This window comes from Microtus oregoni, unplaced genomic scaffold (assembly GCF_018167655.1).
Source record: "Microtus oregoni isolate MIOR12 unplaced genomic scaffold, Mior012 000002F_ref0000024, whole genome shotgun sequence".
Taxonomy (NCBI): domain Eukaryota; kingdom Metazoa; phylum Chordata; class Mammalia; order Rodentia; family Cricetidae; genus Microtus; species Microtus oregoni.
Genome location: NW_024543061.1, coordinates 6,082,779 through 6,099,971, shown reverse-complemented (window position 1 = coordinate 6,099,971; position 17,193 = coordinate 6,082,779). Strand labels below are relative to the sequence as shown.

Here is a 17,193-nt window from a genome sequence, read left to right as displayed (position 1 = left end):
GGTAAGAATCTGAATAAAGATACCAAAGCTGGTGAAGGAAGCTTCCTGAACTTCCTTTCCCAGCAACTCAGTAGCCACGAATAGAGGAACAGGTGGATTTAAGCACTTCCTCTTTATCAAAATAAAGGGGAACTAATGTGTGGAATAATTTTTAAAAAGACTCAGTAAGAGACAACCCCCCACAAAACATTGGTGAAAACAATCCAGTCTGCATGCTGGTCTTGTCCAGCCACAATTTTGCTGCCATTCATTTTGCAGTGGGAGCCTTTATCACAGTGTCCATTAGCCTCACCCCAGTGTCGATTTAGCTGTTTGTAATGGGGAAAAGGAGGCTGCGCTTGTGTCTTCTTCATCTTTTTACAAATTAATATTTATATTAGTCTCATTTATTTGTTGTTAGAGTTTTGCTATTGTTTTTGTTTTTCCCCAAAGTAAAAGACACTCTTGAAATGATGATTTTTCTGCAAAGCAAAGACCAGGTTGTCATTACAATGTTTCATGGATAATCTGGTAATTTGTAGACTCCATAGTGCACAGACAGATCTTTTATTGGGCATTTTCACTGAACTGTGCTAGCATTATCACTGAAGTTAAATTTGTATTAAATTTTAAAGCCGACAGGTATGTGTTACTGGTAGACATAGGCATTCTCCCAGAGTGTTTGAATCTTGCACGCTACAATTCCTTCAAACAATGGAGCTCTTTTCAGAAACAAGTGTAAACAGAACTCAGGCAGCCATGCAAACGGAGTACTTGTGAAAGTGTGACATGCAGAAATTAAGAGCATTCAGTGATCAGAGCATGATTAGTGTCTATACCATGCCCAACAATCCTGTAGAAATGGAAACTAGCAAAAGAGGAAACTGCCAGGCACTAAATGTCACAGACACTATCTTTACGGCAGGGGTGGGCAAACAGATAAAAGGCACCACTCTGTCAGAAAACATGATGAAGAGGATATGGGGAGCAAGGGGTGAGTTTGTTGGAGGTGGGCACTGCTGAGAAGGCCCAGAGCAAAGGATTCTCCATCCAGGGAGACTGTGAAATGAAGGAGGAAGACATTTGAAAGAATGTGACTGAACTTGTTCTCTCATTCCCCAGAAGCCTGTGGTGTAAGACTAAGCATAAAGAACATGTAGCAATCTGTACACACAAGCACCTGCGACTGTGACTTTACTCTTTATGCAAATATGCTGGATTATTCACACGGAGTTTATAAAATGACGGTAAAAGCCACACTGAAGCCTTTGCAGCCGAGCTGTTGGACACGTGCATTTCATGTGAGAAATGAAGGAAGGCTTTAGGTGGAGGAAGTGGCCTCTTGTTATCTTGTGACTCTCAATTATTCATCATAGAAACCACAGCACAGACACGAAGACACAGACAGGGCACAAGACAGTGACACTGTTGTCTTCATAGGTAAGTGGTGAGATTTCTTCGTTCTTTCAATTTTGGTCTTCCCCAGCTTGGGACTGTGGTAGGATCTGTATGCTCCACCTTATAGCAACAGCTCATGCTTAGCTTGCGTATGTTCATGATTATGTGGAAACCAAATGACCATCTGTAAAAGAGACACAGATCAAAAGGTTTTAAAAATTCCTAAAATACCATCACTATTGGAGGAAAAAATATCCTGTCTGCATTAGACTTTCCAACTTCTTAGGAACTCTCCCGGATGATTTTCCTTGGTGCATAAAACAATACAAAATTTAATTTATGGTCATTTTTTTTCTTTTAAGTCCAGAGGTTTGATTTACATCTCATTCTATCATTTTAAGGCATATTTTGTTGAAATTTGTGCATGCTTGTCCAGGAACTATTTTCTGTCACCATTCAGCTTTAATGATAACTCAAGACTTTTGCCTCAGTTCAGAAGTTCGAGCTAGAAACTCTAAAGAGCAGTTTAGTTATTTCTTGTGTGCAGATGTTAATGGAAGACAAGCCTCTAAAATGGTATTTAGTTGCTTTTTTATTAAAAAAAATAGAGATCTCCACTTACTGGCTCATAATTAAAACTTCAGTGTTTGAAATCGGCAACTTAGTTAAAGCTTCTATTCCTCTCTTGATCTAAGCTTTTCACTCCAGTCTGGTACATATTCCAGATCTGAACTAAAAATGTCCCCCCGGGGGCACTATGAAATGAGGGAAGTTGGTGTACTCTCCATTCCCTTAGCTTTTAGGGAGCAAAGGCTGCTATTACTAGATGCCAAAGTGTATCAGAAGTTGGTTTCCTGTGGAAAATAGCCCCCTTAGTGGTTCTCTGCATCCAGCTTCTGCATTTTAAAATGACAGAGTCTATGCAGCGAGGGCCAAGCGTTGTACCACTGCACTAGATCTGCTGTGTGTGGGGCTAAGGAACACTGCAAAGGGACTACTGGCAAGACCACGGATGCTTTCGGATGCGTGCTTCACACCCAAGCTAGTGCAGGATTGCTGGACATGTGAAAAGGACCTGGTAGGAAGCCCCAAGTGTCTTTGAGTTACAAATGTCTTTTATTGAAATGTAAGAGCTCAGCTAAGACATGGTTGTTAAGTATATTATAAAATTGATCTTGTAATTGATCATCTGTGGTCGAATCATGACTGAGATGTAGAATGTTGTAACGACCCTTCTGGAGAAGGCTAGCATGCTCAGGCTCAAACCACAGACAAACTGAAGGTGAAAAGGCCAGGATCCAGGGAAAGGAAGGCCATCAGCAATCAGCAAAGGTTCTTGTGACCTGATGAAGATAGTGGGGTGTTGCAAGACTACAACACTCAAAAACAACCCACCCTTTGTCTTGCGGTGAGACTTCTGATCAAGACATGCAGGAAGTCTCGCACCACTCCCAAGAAGAGCAAGCATAAGACAAAGAAGGTTAAGTTGATTGTCATGAAATACCGGAATGGGAATGAAAAAGGCAAAATCAGTCACCTGTGTCAAGAGATGAATGCGGGGCTGGAGTCTCCATGGCCAGCGTCTTTGGCAGCCATCACTGTGGCCAGTGCTGTCTCACTGCCTGCTTCAGCAAACTGGAAGACTGATAGGAAAAAAGATAGGAACTGGAAGAAAATTATTTAATGTTTCTTTTTTTTTTTAGATATCGAGTAGGGCTTTTATCTTTTTTAATTTAAATTTATTTATTTATTAAGGATTTCTGCCTCGTCCCCACAACCGCTTCCCATTTCCCTCCCCCTCCCCCGATCAAGTCCCCCTCCCTCATCGCTCGAAGAGCACTCAGGGTTCCCTGACCTGTGGGAAGCCCAAGGACTGCCCACCTCTATCCAGGTCTCGTAAGGTGAGCATCCAAACTGCCTAGGCTCCCACAAAGCCAGTACGTGCAGTAGGATCAAAAACCCACTGCAATTGTTCTTGAATTCTCAGTATTCCTCATTGTCCACTATGTTCAGCTAGTCCGGATTTATCCCATGCCTTCTCAGACCTAGGCCAGCTGGCCTTGGTGAGATCCCAATAGAACATCCCCATAGTCTTAGTGTGTGGGTGCACCCCTCGTGGTCCTGAGTTCCTTGCTCGTGCTCCGTCTCCTTCTGCTCCTGATTTGGACCTTGAGATTTCTGTCTGGTGCTCCCATGTGGGTCTCTGTCTCTGTCTCCTTTCATCGCCTGATGAAGGTTAATATTCATGAGGATGCCTATGTGTTTGTCTTTGGATTCACCTTCTTATTTAGCTTCTCTAGGAACATGAATTATAAGCTCAATGTCCTTTATTTATGCCTAGAAACCAAATATGAGTGAGTACATCCCATGTTCCTTTTTTTGGGTCTGGCTTACCTCACTCAGGATAGTGTTTTCTATTTCCATCCATTTGTATGCAAAATTCAAGAAGTCCTTGTTTTTTACTGCTGAGTAATACTCTAATATGTATATATTCCATACTTTCTTCATCCATTCTTCCGTTGAAGGGCATCTAGGATGTTTCCAGGTTCTGGCTATTACAAACAATGCTGCCATGAACATAGTTGAGCATATACTTTTGTTGTATGATAAGGCCTCTCTTGGGTATATTCCCAAGAGTGGTATTGCTGGATCCAGGGGTAGGTTGATCCCGAATTTCCTGAGAAACCGAAACACTGCTTTCCAGAGTGGTGGCACAAGTTTGCATTCCCACCAGCAATGGGTGAGTGTACCCCTTTCTCCACAACCTCTGCAGCAAAGGCTATCATTGGTGTTTTTGATTTTAGCCATTCTGACAGGTGTAAGGTGGTATCTTAAAGTTGTCTTGATTTGCATTTCCCTGATCGCTAAGGAAGTTGAGCATGACCTTAAGTGTCTTTTGGCCATTTGAAGTTCTTCTGTTGAGAATTCTCTGTTCAGATCAGTGCCCCATTTTATAATTGGGTTGATTAGCCTTTTACGGTCTAGTTTCTTGAGTTCTTTATATATTTTGGAGATCAAACCTTTGTCAGTTGCAGGGTTGGTGAAGATCTTCTCCCAGTCAGTGGGTTGCCTTTTTGTCTTAGTGACAGTGTCCTTTGCTTTACAGAAGCTTCTCAGCCTCAGGAAGTCCCATTTATTCAATGAGGTCCTTAGTGTCTGTGCTGCTGGGGTTGTACATAGGAAGTGGTCTCCTGTGCCCATGTGCTGTAGAGTACTTCCCACTTTCTCTTCTATCAGGTTCAGTGTGTTCAGACTGATATTGAGGTCTTTAATCCATTTGGACTTGAGTTTTGTGCATGGTGATAGATATGGATCTATTTTCATTCTTCTACAGATTGACATCCAGTTTTGCCAGCACAATTTGTTGAAGATGCTCTCTTTTTTCCATTGTATACTTTTAGCTCCTTTATCGAAAATCAGGTGTTCATAGGTTTGTGGGTTAATGTCAGGGTCTTCTATTCGATTCCATTGGTCGACTTCTCTGTTTTTATGCCAATACCAAGCTGTTTTCAATACTGTAGCTCTGTAATAGAGTTTGAAGTCAGGGATGGTAATGCCTCCAGACAATCCTTTATTGTATAAGATTGTTTTGGCTATCCTGGGTTTTTTGTTTTTCCATATAAAGTTGATTATTGTCTTCTCCAGATCTGTGAAGAATTTTGATGGGATTTTGATGGGGATTGCATTGAATCTATAGATTGCTTTTGGTAGAATTGCCATTTTTACTATGTTGATCCTCCCAATCCAAGAGCAAGGGAGGTCTTTCCATTTTCTGGTGTCTTCTTCAATTTCTTTCTTCAAAGACTTATAGTTCTTGTCAAGTAGATCTTTCACTTCCTTGGTAGGGGTTACCCCAAGATATTTTATGCTATTTGTGGCTATCGTGAAAGGTGATGCTTCTCTGATTTCCCTCTCTGTTTCCTTATCCTTAGTGTATAGGAAGGCAACTGATTTTTTGGAGTTGATCTTGTATCCTGCCACATTACTAAAGGTGTTTATCAGCTGTAGGAGTTCTTTGGTAGAATTTTTGGGGTCGCTTATGTATACTATCATATCATCTGCAAATAACGAAAGCTTAACTTCTCCCTTTCCAATACGAATCCCCTTGATCTCCTTATGTTGTCTTATTGCTATTGCTAGAATTTCAAGCACTATATTGAAGAGGTATGGAGAGAGTGGACATCCTTGTCGTGTTCCTGATTTTAGTGGGATGGCTTTGAGTTTTTCTCCATTTAATTTAATGTTAGCCGACGGCTTGCTGTAAATAGCTTTTATTATATTTAGGTAGGACCCTTGTATCCCTATTCTCTCCAAGACCTTTATCATAAAGGGGTGTTGAATTTTGTCGAATGCTTTTTCAGCATCTAATGAAATGATCATATGGTTTTTTTCTTTCAGTTTATTTATATGGTGGATTACATTGATAGATTTGCGTATGTTGAACCAGCCCTGCATCTCTGGGATGAAGCCTACTTGATCATAATGGATAATTTTTCTTATGTGTTCTTGGATACGGTTTGCCAGTATTTTGTTGAGGATTTTTGCGTCGATATTCATGAGTGAAATTGGCCTGTAATTCTCTTTCTTGGTTGGGTCTTTTTGTGGTTTTGGTATCAGGGTAACTGTAGCTTCATAAAAGGAATTTGGCAATGACTCTTCTGTTTCTATATTGTGAAATACATTAAGGAGTATAGGTATTAGTTCTTCTTGGAAGTTCTGGTAGAATTCTGCATTGAAACCATATGGTCCTGGGCTTTTTTTCGAAGGGAGATTTTTGATAACCATTTATAATTCTTCGCGAGTAACCGGTCTATTTAGATCATTCACCTGGTATTGGTTTAGCTTTGGTATATGGTACTTATTTAAAAAAAAATGTCCATTTCTTTTGTATTTTCCAGTTTTGTGGCATACAGGCTTTTGTAGTAAGATCTAATGATTCTCTGAATTTCCTCTGTGTCTGTGGTTATGTCCCCCTTTTCATTTCTGATCTTATTTATTTGCATGTTCTCTCTCTGTCGTTTAATTAGTTTGGATAGGGGTTTGTCGATCTTGTTGATTTTCTCCAAGAACCAGCTTTTTGTTTCATTGATTCTTTGGACTGTTTTCTGTGTTTCTATTTTGTTGATTTCAACCCTCTGTTTTATTATTTCCAGTCTTCTACTTCTCCTGGGCGTGTCTGCTTCTTTTTTTTCTTGGGCTTTCAGGTGTGTTGTTAAGTCCCCAATGTATGCATTCTCCGTTTTCTTTAAGTGGGCACTTAGTGCTATGAACTTTCCTCTTAGCACTGCTTTCATTGTGTCCCATAGGTTTGAGTATGTTGTCCCTTTATTTTCATTAAATTCAAGGAAGACTTTAATTTCTTTCTTGATTTCTTCCTTGACCCAGGTGTGGTTCAGTAGTTGACTGTTCAGTTTCCATGAGTTTGTCGGTTTTTTGGGGGCAGCGTGGTTGTTGCCTTCTAACTTTAATCCGTGATGATCTGATAAGACACAGGTGGACACTGATATTTTTTTGTATCTGTGGAGGTTTCCTTTGTTTCCGAGTATGTGGTCAATTTTTGAGAAGGTTCCATGAGCTGCAGAGAAGAAGGTATATTCTTTCCTCTTTGCGTGGAATGTTCAATAGATGTCTGTTAAGTCCATTTGCTTCATTATCTCCATTAATTCTCTTAATCCTCTATTAGGTTTCTGTCTGATTGACCTGTCCCTTGGAGAGAGAGGTGTGTTGAAGTCTCCTACTACTAGTGTGTGTGGTTTGATGTCTGCCTTGAGTTCTAGTAATATTTCTTTTACATAAGTGGGTGCTTTTATATTGGGGGCGTATATATTCAGGATTGAAACGTCCTCCTGATGAATTGTTCCTGTTATGAGAATAAAGTGACCGTCTCGGTCTCTTCTGATTGATTTTAGTCTGAAGTCAGTTTTGTTAGAAATTAGTATGGCCACACCTGCTTTTTTCTTAGGACCATTTGCTTGAAGCACCTTTTCCCAACCCTTTACTCTGAGTAGGTGCCTGTCTTTGTGGTTGAGATGTGTTTCTTGCAAACAGCAGAATGTTGGATCCTGTTTTCGTATCCAATCTTTTAGCCTGTGCCTTTTTATAGGTGAATTGAGCCCATTAATATTAAGTGATATTAATGACCAGTGGTTGTTTACTCCGGTTATTCTTATTGCTTTTGGTAGTAGAGATTGTGTGTCTCCCTTCTTTGAGTTGTGCTCGTGAAGGGTCATTAGATGCCTGGGTTATTGTAGGCAGTGTTGGCAGTGTTGGATTCCTTGGGTTGCCATTTTCCTTCTATTACTTTCTGTAGGGCTGGATTTGTGGCTACGTATTGTTTAAATTTGTTCTTATCCTGGAATGTCTTGTTTTCGCCATTGATAATGAACGATAGCTTGGCTGGGTATAGTAGTTTGGGTTTGCATCCATGGTCTCTTAGCTTCTGCAGAACCTCTATCCAGGACCTTCTGGCTTTCATAGTTTCCATCGAGAAGTCAGGTGTAAGTCTGATCGGTTTACCTTCATAAGTTACTTGCCCTTTTTCTTTTGCAGCTCTTAATATTCTTTCTTTAACCTGTATATTTTGTGTTTTGATTATTATATGGCGAGGAGATGTTTTTCTTTGATCCAGTCTGTTTGGTGTTCTGTATGCTTCTTGAATATTTAAATGAATATCTTTCTTTAAGTTGGGAAAGTTTTCTTCCATAATTTTGTTGAAAATATTTTCTGGGCCTTTGAGCTGTGACTCTTCTCCTTCTTCTATTCCTATTATTCTTAGGTTTGGTTTTTTTATTGTGTCCCATAGTTCCTGAATGTTTTGTGTTGAGAATTTGTTGGCTTTGCTGTTTTCTTTGATCTGTTCGTTTATTTTCTCTATGGTGTCCTCAGCATCTGAGAGTCTTTCTTCTAGCTCTTGTATTCTATTGATTATGCTTATTTCTGTAGACTCTGCTCGTTGGCCTAGATTTTCCATATCCAGCTGGTCTTCAGTTTGTATTTTCTTCTTTGCCTTCATTTCAGTTTTCAATTCTTGAACTGTTTCCATTACCTGTTTGATGGTTTTTTCTTGGTTTCCCAGGGTATCATGTACGTATTTACTCACTTCTTCAAACTTTTTGTTATACTTCTCATCCATTTCTATAAGGGCATTTTTTACATGTTGTTTAAGGGACTCTATTATCTTCATAAAGTCGATTTTTTCCACTTCTTCTGTGTTAGGTTGTTCAAATACTTCTGTTGTAAGATCATTGGGTTCTGATGTTTTCATGTTGTTTTTCGGATTATTGGGTGAGTTCTTGCCTTGGCGCCTGCCCATCTCCTCCTATTGATCCTATCCAATGGGTCCTTTAGAAACCGGATCAGGTTTCCCTGCTGGCCAAGGGCTCCGCTTACAAAATGCCCTCACTCTCTTTCGTAGTTCCTGCTGCAGGCCAAGAACCCTCTCACCCCTCTGAAGGATCTTCAGGACAGGACCAGGCTCCCCTTGTGCCAGTGACCTGGCCAACCAAAGGCCTACCTCTTTGATTCAATTGTAGTAGGGCGATCAGCTCTCCTTATTGCAGGCCTGTCCCGGCCGCTTGGGTCTGGCCGCCACTGCTCTGCCGCGTCTGGCGCCGCCGCCGCCGCTCCACCTCTGTGCGTCTGGCGCCGCCGCCGCCGCTCCGCCTCTGTGCGTCTGGCGCCACCGCTGCCGCCGCTCCGCCTCTGTGCGTCTGGCGCCGCCGCCGCCGCTCCGCCTCTGTGCGTCTGGCGCCGCCGCCGCCGCTCCGCCTCTGTGCGTCTGGCGCCGCCGCCGCTCCGCCTCTGTGCGTCTGGCGCCACCGCTGCCGCCGCTCCGCCTCTGTGCGTCTGGCGCCGCCGCCGCTCCGCCTCTGTGCGTCTGGCGCAGTGGCAGACCCAAGCGGCAGGGACAGGCGTGCAATAAGGAGAGCAGATTGCCCTACTACAATTGAATCAAAGAGGTAGGCCTTTGGTTGGCCAGGTCACTGGCACAAGGGGAGCCTGCTCCTGTCCTGAAGATCCTTCAGAGGGGTGAGAGGGTTCTTGGCCTGCAGCAGGAACCACGAAAGAGAGTGAGGGCATTTTGTAAGCGGAGCCCTTGGCCAGCAGGGAAACCTAGACTTGAACAAACACTATATTTCCTTATTTACAAGGTGTTTTCCATAAGCCTTGCTGCCTGCAGTGTGAGCTTCTCCCCTCAGTTCTTCTCTTTTCCTTGACCTACCATTTGAAATTCACAGCTAAGTTGATGTCAGACTTGTCTTGACTTTTGAATGTAGATAACAGTCTTCTTCTCCTTGATATTTCTCACGTTATTTATTGCCATCTTATTTTACTAAATTAACTGGTCTGCTCAGGATTTGGGATGTAATAAGTATGGTTATTCTTGACATTAAATAAACTGAGTTAGTTAGTTTGTTTGTTTGTTTTTCTTTTTTTTGCTTCTTTCTTCTTTTTTGTGGGAGAGGTCACAAGGTTAGGGGGCAACCTAGGAGGACTGGGAAGTGAATGTGATCTGGGTACATTATGTGAAATTCCCCAGTAATCAACAAAAATATTATGTTGGAAGAAAAATCTAGAATAAAACAGCAAAGGAGGGAAAGGAAGGACTATGTAGTGACATTTCAAATGTATTTTAATAAATAAAGACTGCCTGAAGATCTGAGACTTAAAACAGTTCCACTGGTCTGTGTTACAGGCCAGATTATGGTAACACACACCTTTAATCCCAGTAATCACAATGACATGCACCTTTAATCCCAGTAACCATGATGACATGCACCTTTAACCCCAGTAACCACGATGACATGCACCTTTAATCCAGGTAGCCACACTAGTTGCCATAGAAACTGGACGACGCATGCCTTTAGTGATGGTGGTGCATGCCTTTAATCCCAGCCCTAGAGAGGAATATAAAACAGGAGGAAACAGCTCTCAGAACAGTCTCCTTCTGAGATTCCAGGAGGCAGGATTGCTAATTTTAGACAGAGGTCAAGGTAAGAGCCAGTGGCTGACTGTTTTGCTTTTTGGATCTTCAGGTTGAACCAGTGTCTGATCCTGAGTTTTTATTAATTGTGTTTCAAGGAAGGAAAGAAGGAGGGAGGGCAGGAGGAAGGGAGAGAAGGAAGAAAGAAAGAAAAATTTTCTAACTGTTCAGTCTTTTCATGAAGTCCCAATTCCTAGTTGCTTAAGGGGTTTTTATTTTTTTTTTCTTCAGAGTTTTGATCACAACAGAATGGTAATGCTTAATGTCTTTTAGATGATTTATTTTTATTATTTGTAATTATGTGTATGTTTGTGCACAGGAATACAGGTGTCCTCAGGCCAAAAGCATCAGCTCCCCTAGCTGCTATTGTGAGTCACACAATGTAGATGAGGGAGCTGAACCCAGGTCCTCTGCAAGAGTCGCATGTTTAGCCCAGAGACCCCTCCAGCCCATAAATGCCTTTGAGAAACATTACTTAGCCTTTGTTGAGGTTACAGCATGGCTTGTTTTTGTTTGTCAGAGCAGTCTGTCACATAGAAGGACATTTACTAGAACACAGTGACATCAATCCTTTTGTCCCTGCATTTCTGTCTATTCATATACAACTAATTCTGAGTAACTAGTATTTATGATGTTTAAATACATGCTAGTAAAATTATCTAGAATTATTTTTTTAAATTTCTGTCTTTTCCCCAATGTTTTTTTCTCTGAAGCTACTGGAAGGTAAGGATTACTTTTACCTTCGTGGCTAAGGAAACTCTACCTGGGAAACCACGGCAGTAACTTATTGCCAAGTCAGTATTCATTTCTACTGTCTTGTTTTGGTTGGTTCCATTACACAGGTCTAAAGTTTTCCCGTTAAGTGTTGGACTGTAGTTTAACTTGAGGTTTTTGAACTGTTTTACTACCAGTATGATCCTTTGGTTGCCAATATTTTTTGCTGTGGTTTGTCTTTTTTTTTTTAGCTTAACAATTTATTTTTTAGTTTTTCTTTTTCTATTTCAACTTGTCATTTCTTGGTGCTAGCAGTAGGATGATTTCTCAAATAACATGATCTTGAGGATGCGAGTCCAATGAAATCATCTAAACTTGGATCATTCCCTTCACTTTGGGGAAGAACGGTGCTGTCCCCTCCCTCCCATTCATTCATGTCTTCTGAGCTCACAGAGTATGTTACACACTGTCTGGGGACTTTTGTTTAAACCAATGCATCCTTTGACAATTATGTATATAATAATGAGCCATGCTCCCTCCGCCTCTTTCATCTGCCCCACCAAACCCCTTCCTGGGAACAGGCTTCCATGCTCCTAAATCTTTGTTTCACTTTGTCCTCATTCTGTGACTCACTGAAGTCAACCTGGGTGTCGCACAGACATGGAAGTGGAGCTATCCACTTGAACATGTGGGCACACCACTGAAGACAATGACTGCCTTTACAGCAACCATCAGCTCAAGGAGGGGGGCTAGGCTCCTTGAGTTCGGATGGATGGGGCTTTTTAGGTAATGTAAAGGTAAAGAATCTAATCTAAAGCCAGAAGAGAGACGTGCCCAAGCTCACTGAGATAGTAGGTGGTAGGGATGACCCCCCCACACACTGTCTCCTGCTCTCTCACTACTGGCCTTGCACCTGAATTTATCAGGTCAGACAGGTCTACTTTTGCCCTTCGAAGCAGGGTTGCTTTAATAGAGTGGGGTTATGGCCACAGACATGAACTGCTTAGTGAAGGGAGGCAAAAAAACAAAAATGTTTAGATAGGGCACTAAAACTTCTCCTAGGGATTATTGTGGAATTTCTTTCTGTATTTTGTTGATCATAGACACATTTACTTCGAATTCCTTATTTTTGTGCAAAGCCTTTTTAAATATATTAAATATTTTAGAGTCAGTAATTATTTCCAGTCGCATTTATCTTGACCTGTTTTTTAATGTTGCCAAAATACACGTATCTAACCTGACAAGTACGAGCCTTCCAGTCAGGAATTTTGCACCTGTAGAATTAGAAGTTTTGCCTTACAGTGGAATGAAATTACCCAGGACCTGAGAAACATGTAAGAACAGTTTCTTTAATGTCGCAACTGTTGAAAGAATGTTCTAGAGGAAAAGATAAGCTTTGTCAGATGTGCTTATATCTCCAAGTCTCGTACTGAATAATATGTTTGCAGAGAAATACAGATAGACAAAAAATTTAAAAGTCTCCTTTGAGTAAGCTACAATATAAAGTAGCATAACCTCATACTGATAATAAAACAACCCCTTTATCCAGAATTCACACAGTGGTCACGAATATTTGTGGATATTTGACTGAAAAAAAGTTATATATTTATTTCTTAATGTAGTGGACATATGTATCTGCATATATAGCCAAGGTATGTTAGGATAAATACATTATTTTTGTACTGTAGAAGCTTATATATGATAATCAAATTTTACGAAAAGCTCTTCAGAGAAAACGACAACTAGGAATAGCAATTTCACACTCTGCGGGCTAGTGTGTTCTTTTAATATTTAAAATAAACACAATAAGGAATCATAACAAATATTTTCACTTTTTAGTAAAAATTATAATTTTGTAATATATATTTCTAAAGGATCTTTATTACCTTACATGTTTAATTAACTAGTTATTGACTGTTTGCATGTATATGTGTGTGCACGTGTGTGCATGTGTGCATGCGTGTGTGTGTGTGTGTGTGTGTGTGTGTGTGTGTGTGTGTGTGTGTATGAAGCATGTGTGCCATGGTGCACATGTGAAAATTAGAACAGATCACTATAAAATAAAGTCAGCTCTCTCCTTTCACATGTATGACTCTCCCACAGATAGACTGCAGGTGGCCAGGCTTAGCAGGCAAGCAAGTTTACTGACCTTCGGGGGATTATCTCTCTCTCCATCTTGTTTTTGAGGCAGGATTTCTCTTGTTATTTCTACCCGTGTGCAGCTTTCACTGAGCATTAGGCTCGTTCTCTTGTCTCTGTGCCCACCATATCACAGCAGTGCTGGTGCTAGAATTGCAGACATAAGACGCCACATCATCGGTTCCCAGTGTTGAACTCAGGTCATCTGGTCTACACAGCATGTGTCTTTACCCACTGCATTTCACCAACCCAGAAAAGAAACTTTTTAATTCATCACTTTATTTTTTTAATAACATAATTCTTTATCAATTCTTTGGAAATTTCACATAAAGCACTCCAAACCCACTCACCTTCTAATCCTGCCATAATCACCCCCACCTCTGCAGCATTCCCCTCCCCCCAGCCAAAAAAAAAAAAAAGATTGATTCAGAGCAAAACAAACAAACACAGAGCACCTCACTTCTCCATCTTTCCAAAAGCTCTTCACTCATCCTCATGACATCAGGAACTGCAGGACATCACTCAGTACACCCTTTGCCCAATCAGCCCCACCCACAAAATTCTCATTGGTCTGGTTAAAAACCTCTGGCACACCATACACTGGACCCTCAGCGTAATCCATCACTTTAAATGAACAATTTTCAAGTACCTGCTGCAATTATTGCATCAGTATGTGGTAACTAACGATTATTCTTATCTGCAATGTGAGTAAGTAGTTATTAATGCTAGTAACAATTACTAATGCAATTCTTACTGTCCAAGCCTATATTAATATCTACATTTTTAAATAGACTCTGAAATTCAGGGAACCTCTGTAAACTAGCCCGAAGACGCAGAGTAACAGTAGAATTCAATTGCAAGTGAAAACGCCTGTAAGTTGCCCAGTCGTTATATCACTGCGTACATTCCACAGCTGTATCTGTTGAAGTCAGTCATTAAAATGATGTGAGTTTTCTGCAGTGTGTGTCAGTCTGAGCGTTTACAAGCTGACCCAGCCATCTCCTAGGAGAACAGTGAAGGTCATGGAGCCAGCATAGCTGCTTGACAAATTCCAGCAAAACTGAGTCACAGGCTATATGGTCTGTGATGACCTTTACTCTCACTTTGAATCTCTGTGTGTTACACCCTGGGAGGGCTATTAGTATAATGATTTATCCATGTCCTTTCTGAGGAAATCATTTCTGTATACCCCTGAAGAAGTCTTCAACGTACTACCCCTGCTTTCAGGGAAGTGACCTTAGTTGACCCTACTTGGGGGTCTTCTCTCTGCCTTGGAGATTGTTATCTGCCCCTACACAAACTCAAGAACAAAATCATTAAAACCCTGTGAATTCAGAAGAGGCTAACTAGGTTTAGTAGGCTAGGAGAATTAGCAGCAGATCAGAGCACAGAACTCCTTTACAGTGTACTTAGAATTTCTTAGAAATATAACCTACAAGATAGAGGACCACATATACATTAAGCCTCTCAAATGAATCTAGCAATAAGAGCTAGAATGACTAGACTTACAAAACAGTATATATAGGTGATGTATGAATGTCACAGAAGAATAAAGAAGGGCAAGGTATTAAGGTTTGTCATTTCTAAAAGGATTGATTGACATCAGGTTGCTGTGATGTTACCTCATTTAGAGACAAAAGAATTCTTTTATTTAACAAATTTTTATAGAGAGCACGAGCAAGGAACTCAGGACTGCGAGGGGTGCACCCACACACTGAGACAATGGGGATGTTCTATTGGGAACTCACCAAGGCCAGCTGGCCTGGATCTGAAAAAGCCTGGGATAAAACCTGACTCGCTGAACATAGCCGACAATGAGGACTACTGAGAACTCAAGAACAATGGCAATGGGTTTTTGATCCTACTGCACGTATTGGCTTTGTAGGAGCCTAGGCCGTTTGGATGCTCACCTTACAAGACCTGGATGGAGGTGGGGGTTCCTTGGATTTCCCACAGGGCAGGGAACCCTGATTGCTCTTTGGGTTGAAAAGGGAGGGGGACTTGATTGGGGGAAGGGGAGGGAAATGGGAGGCGGTGGCGGGGAAGAGACAGAAATCTTTAATAAATAAATAAATTTAAAAAATTATAAATATGCATAATACTAAGAATTGAACAATAGCTCCAGCAGTTCCTAAGCCTGAAAAAGATTTCAGACTCAGTCTAATTTGCAAGTAATATGACTGACCATTAAAAGTTAATAATAAAATGCTGAACACACGGTGATTTGCCTGCACTGTCTCAGGTATTATCTAAAACATCCTGAAATCACGAACTGCTGCCAGCCTGAGAACTGCTGCTATGTTATGCTTGCTTAAGCTGAAATAATCTGTAGAATATTTCTATTCTAGGAATAGGGATATGGGGTTGATAAGAAAATCTTTTTCATCTGGGCTAAACCTATAATCCCAGGTATACTAGAGAAGTGTGCTCAGGACAAAATGATGTGATCTGTATCTCTTGAAAAATCATGAATGTTTTTGAACTCTGTATAAATAAATTTTCTGACTGCTAGTCAGTCAGACTTGCAAAGTCTTCCAATCTGGGCATCTGACTCAACCTTCCCCTCATCTATTTCTTCTGTCCTCTCAGGAGCCCACTCACTGTTGGGGCTGCCCCTCCCCCACAAAAAGCAATCAATGATGTTAAGCTTTGCTGGGAAGAGCAGTTTTAGTGGGAGAGGAAGAAGGGGGGCATGGAAGAGTGTCCCTGGCAGGAATGACTAAAAGATATTATATACACATGCAAACATGAAACTATCAAAAAATTAAAAAATGAAAAAAAAATGTTATGTCTCTTTTTTGTCTTTCCAGAATTACATCATGTCAAAATACAAACTGATTTATTTTAATATAAGGGGGAGAGCAGAAATTATTCGTTATATATTTGCTTATTTGGACATAAAGTATGAAGATCACAGAATAGAACAAGTTGACTGGCCCAAAATCAAACCAAGTAAGTACCATAAATCATTCAGATTAATGTAGGGAGAATGTATTTCAGGGGTTTTCATCCTTCCTGCAGGAAATGCAAGCCCTATCCTATAGAGCTTCACACTGAGAAACATCAATTCAGGTAAACCAAGCAGATGCATACTGCTCTCTAAGCTTGCTCAGGATTTTATCATCTTCTTTCTCAATAGATGACTCAGAACTATAGAAAGAGCTGGGCAGCTGAGGTCAGCTTGAATATTGCCTCTACCGAGAGCAGACATCATTTCCTTATTGAGGAGACCACAGTTAACACCATCTCTAAGGGCTGAGGGCTTGGAGACTGATGTGCATGTGACAGTTTCGTCCTGCATTCCCTTTCAAGCTCCACATGCCACCTCTCCCCTGTGTGCTTGAGATGAAGCCCATCAGTTCACATCCATTGTATTTGGAGTTCTGTCCTGCTCACAGCCCTTCAGGGCCTTGAACAGCGCTTGCTTTACTCACTGGGCTGGTCATCAAAGTTGTGCTTTTCCCCCAAAGTGAAAGGAGTTGACTTTGTGCTCACTTGGTGTATGCATGGAGGTTTGGTCTCAGTCCTTGTGTGAGTCCTACGTGACGTAGAATCTATACTTCATTCTTTTTCTTCTTAACCAAAATAGTTACGTGCCCAAACCTAAGATACTAAGTTGTAGTCAATTCACATGCTAAAGCCCTGCATGATCATTGAGTCCGTTGATTCAGAAAGGTTTCAAAGATAGCATCAAGTGAAAAGGGGACTCTGTATAATAATATCCCATGCACTGTACTTTTTTAATATTTAGTTTTTCATGGCTGTGACAGAAATGGGGGAAGAACATAGAGAAGAAAGGATGTATTCAGAGGTTTCAGTGTAGTCTGCTCACTGCTTAGGGCCTGAGGAAAGAAACGCCATGGTGGGAAGGTCGTGATGGAACAGAGCTGCCCATTATGTGAGAGCTGGGAGCAGAGAGAAAGCAACGGGGAGGTTACTACTGAAATGGAAGGCAAGTCCCCAGCAGCCCACTTCCTCCA

The 17,193-nt window shown here is 41.1% G+C and overlaps 1 protein-coding gene across 1 annotated transcript in view; it reads left to right on the top strand.

Moving 5' to 3' along the window:
* The first annotated feature begins 1,370 nt into the window (after positions 1-1,370).
* Positions 1,371-17,193, top strand: part of Hpgds (hematopoietic prostaglandin D synthase) — a 41,791-nt gene continuing 25,968 nt past the window's right edge. The window contains exons 1-2 of the mRNA XM_041644918.1: positions 1,371-1,419; positions 16,024-16,165. Of these exons, the coding sequence (XP_041500852.1) occupies positions 16,033-16,165 (133 nt within the window). The 5' untranslated portion in view covers positions 1,371-1,419; positions 16,024-16,032. The remainder of the gene's footprint in view (positions 1,420-16,023; positions 16,166-17,193) is intronic.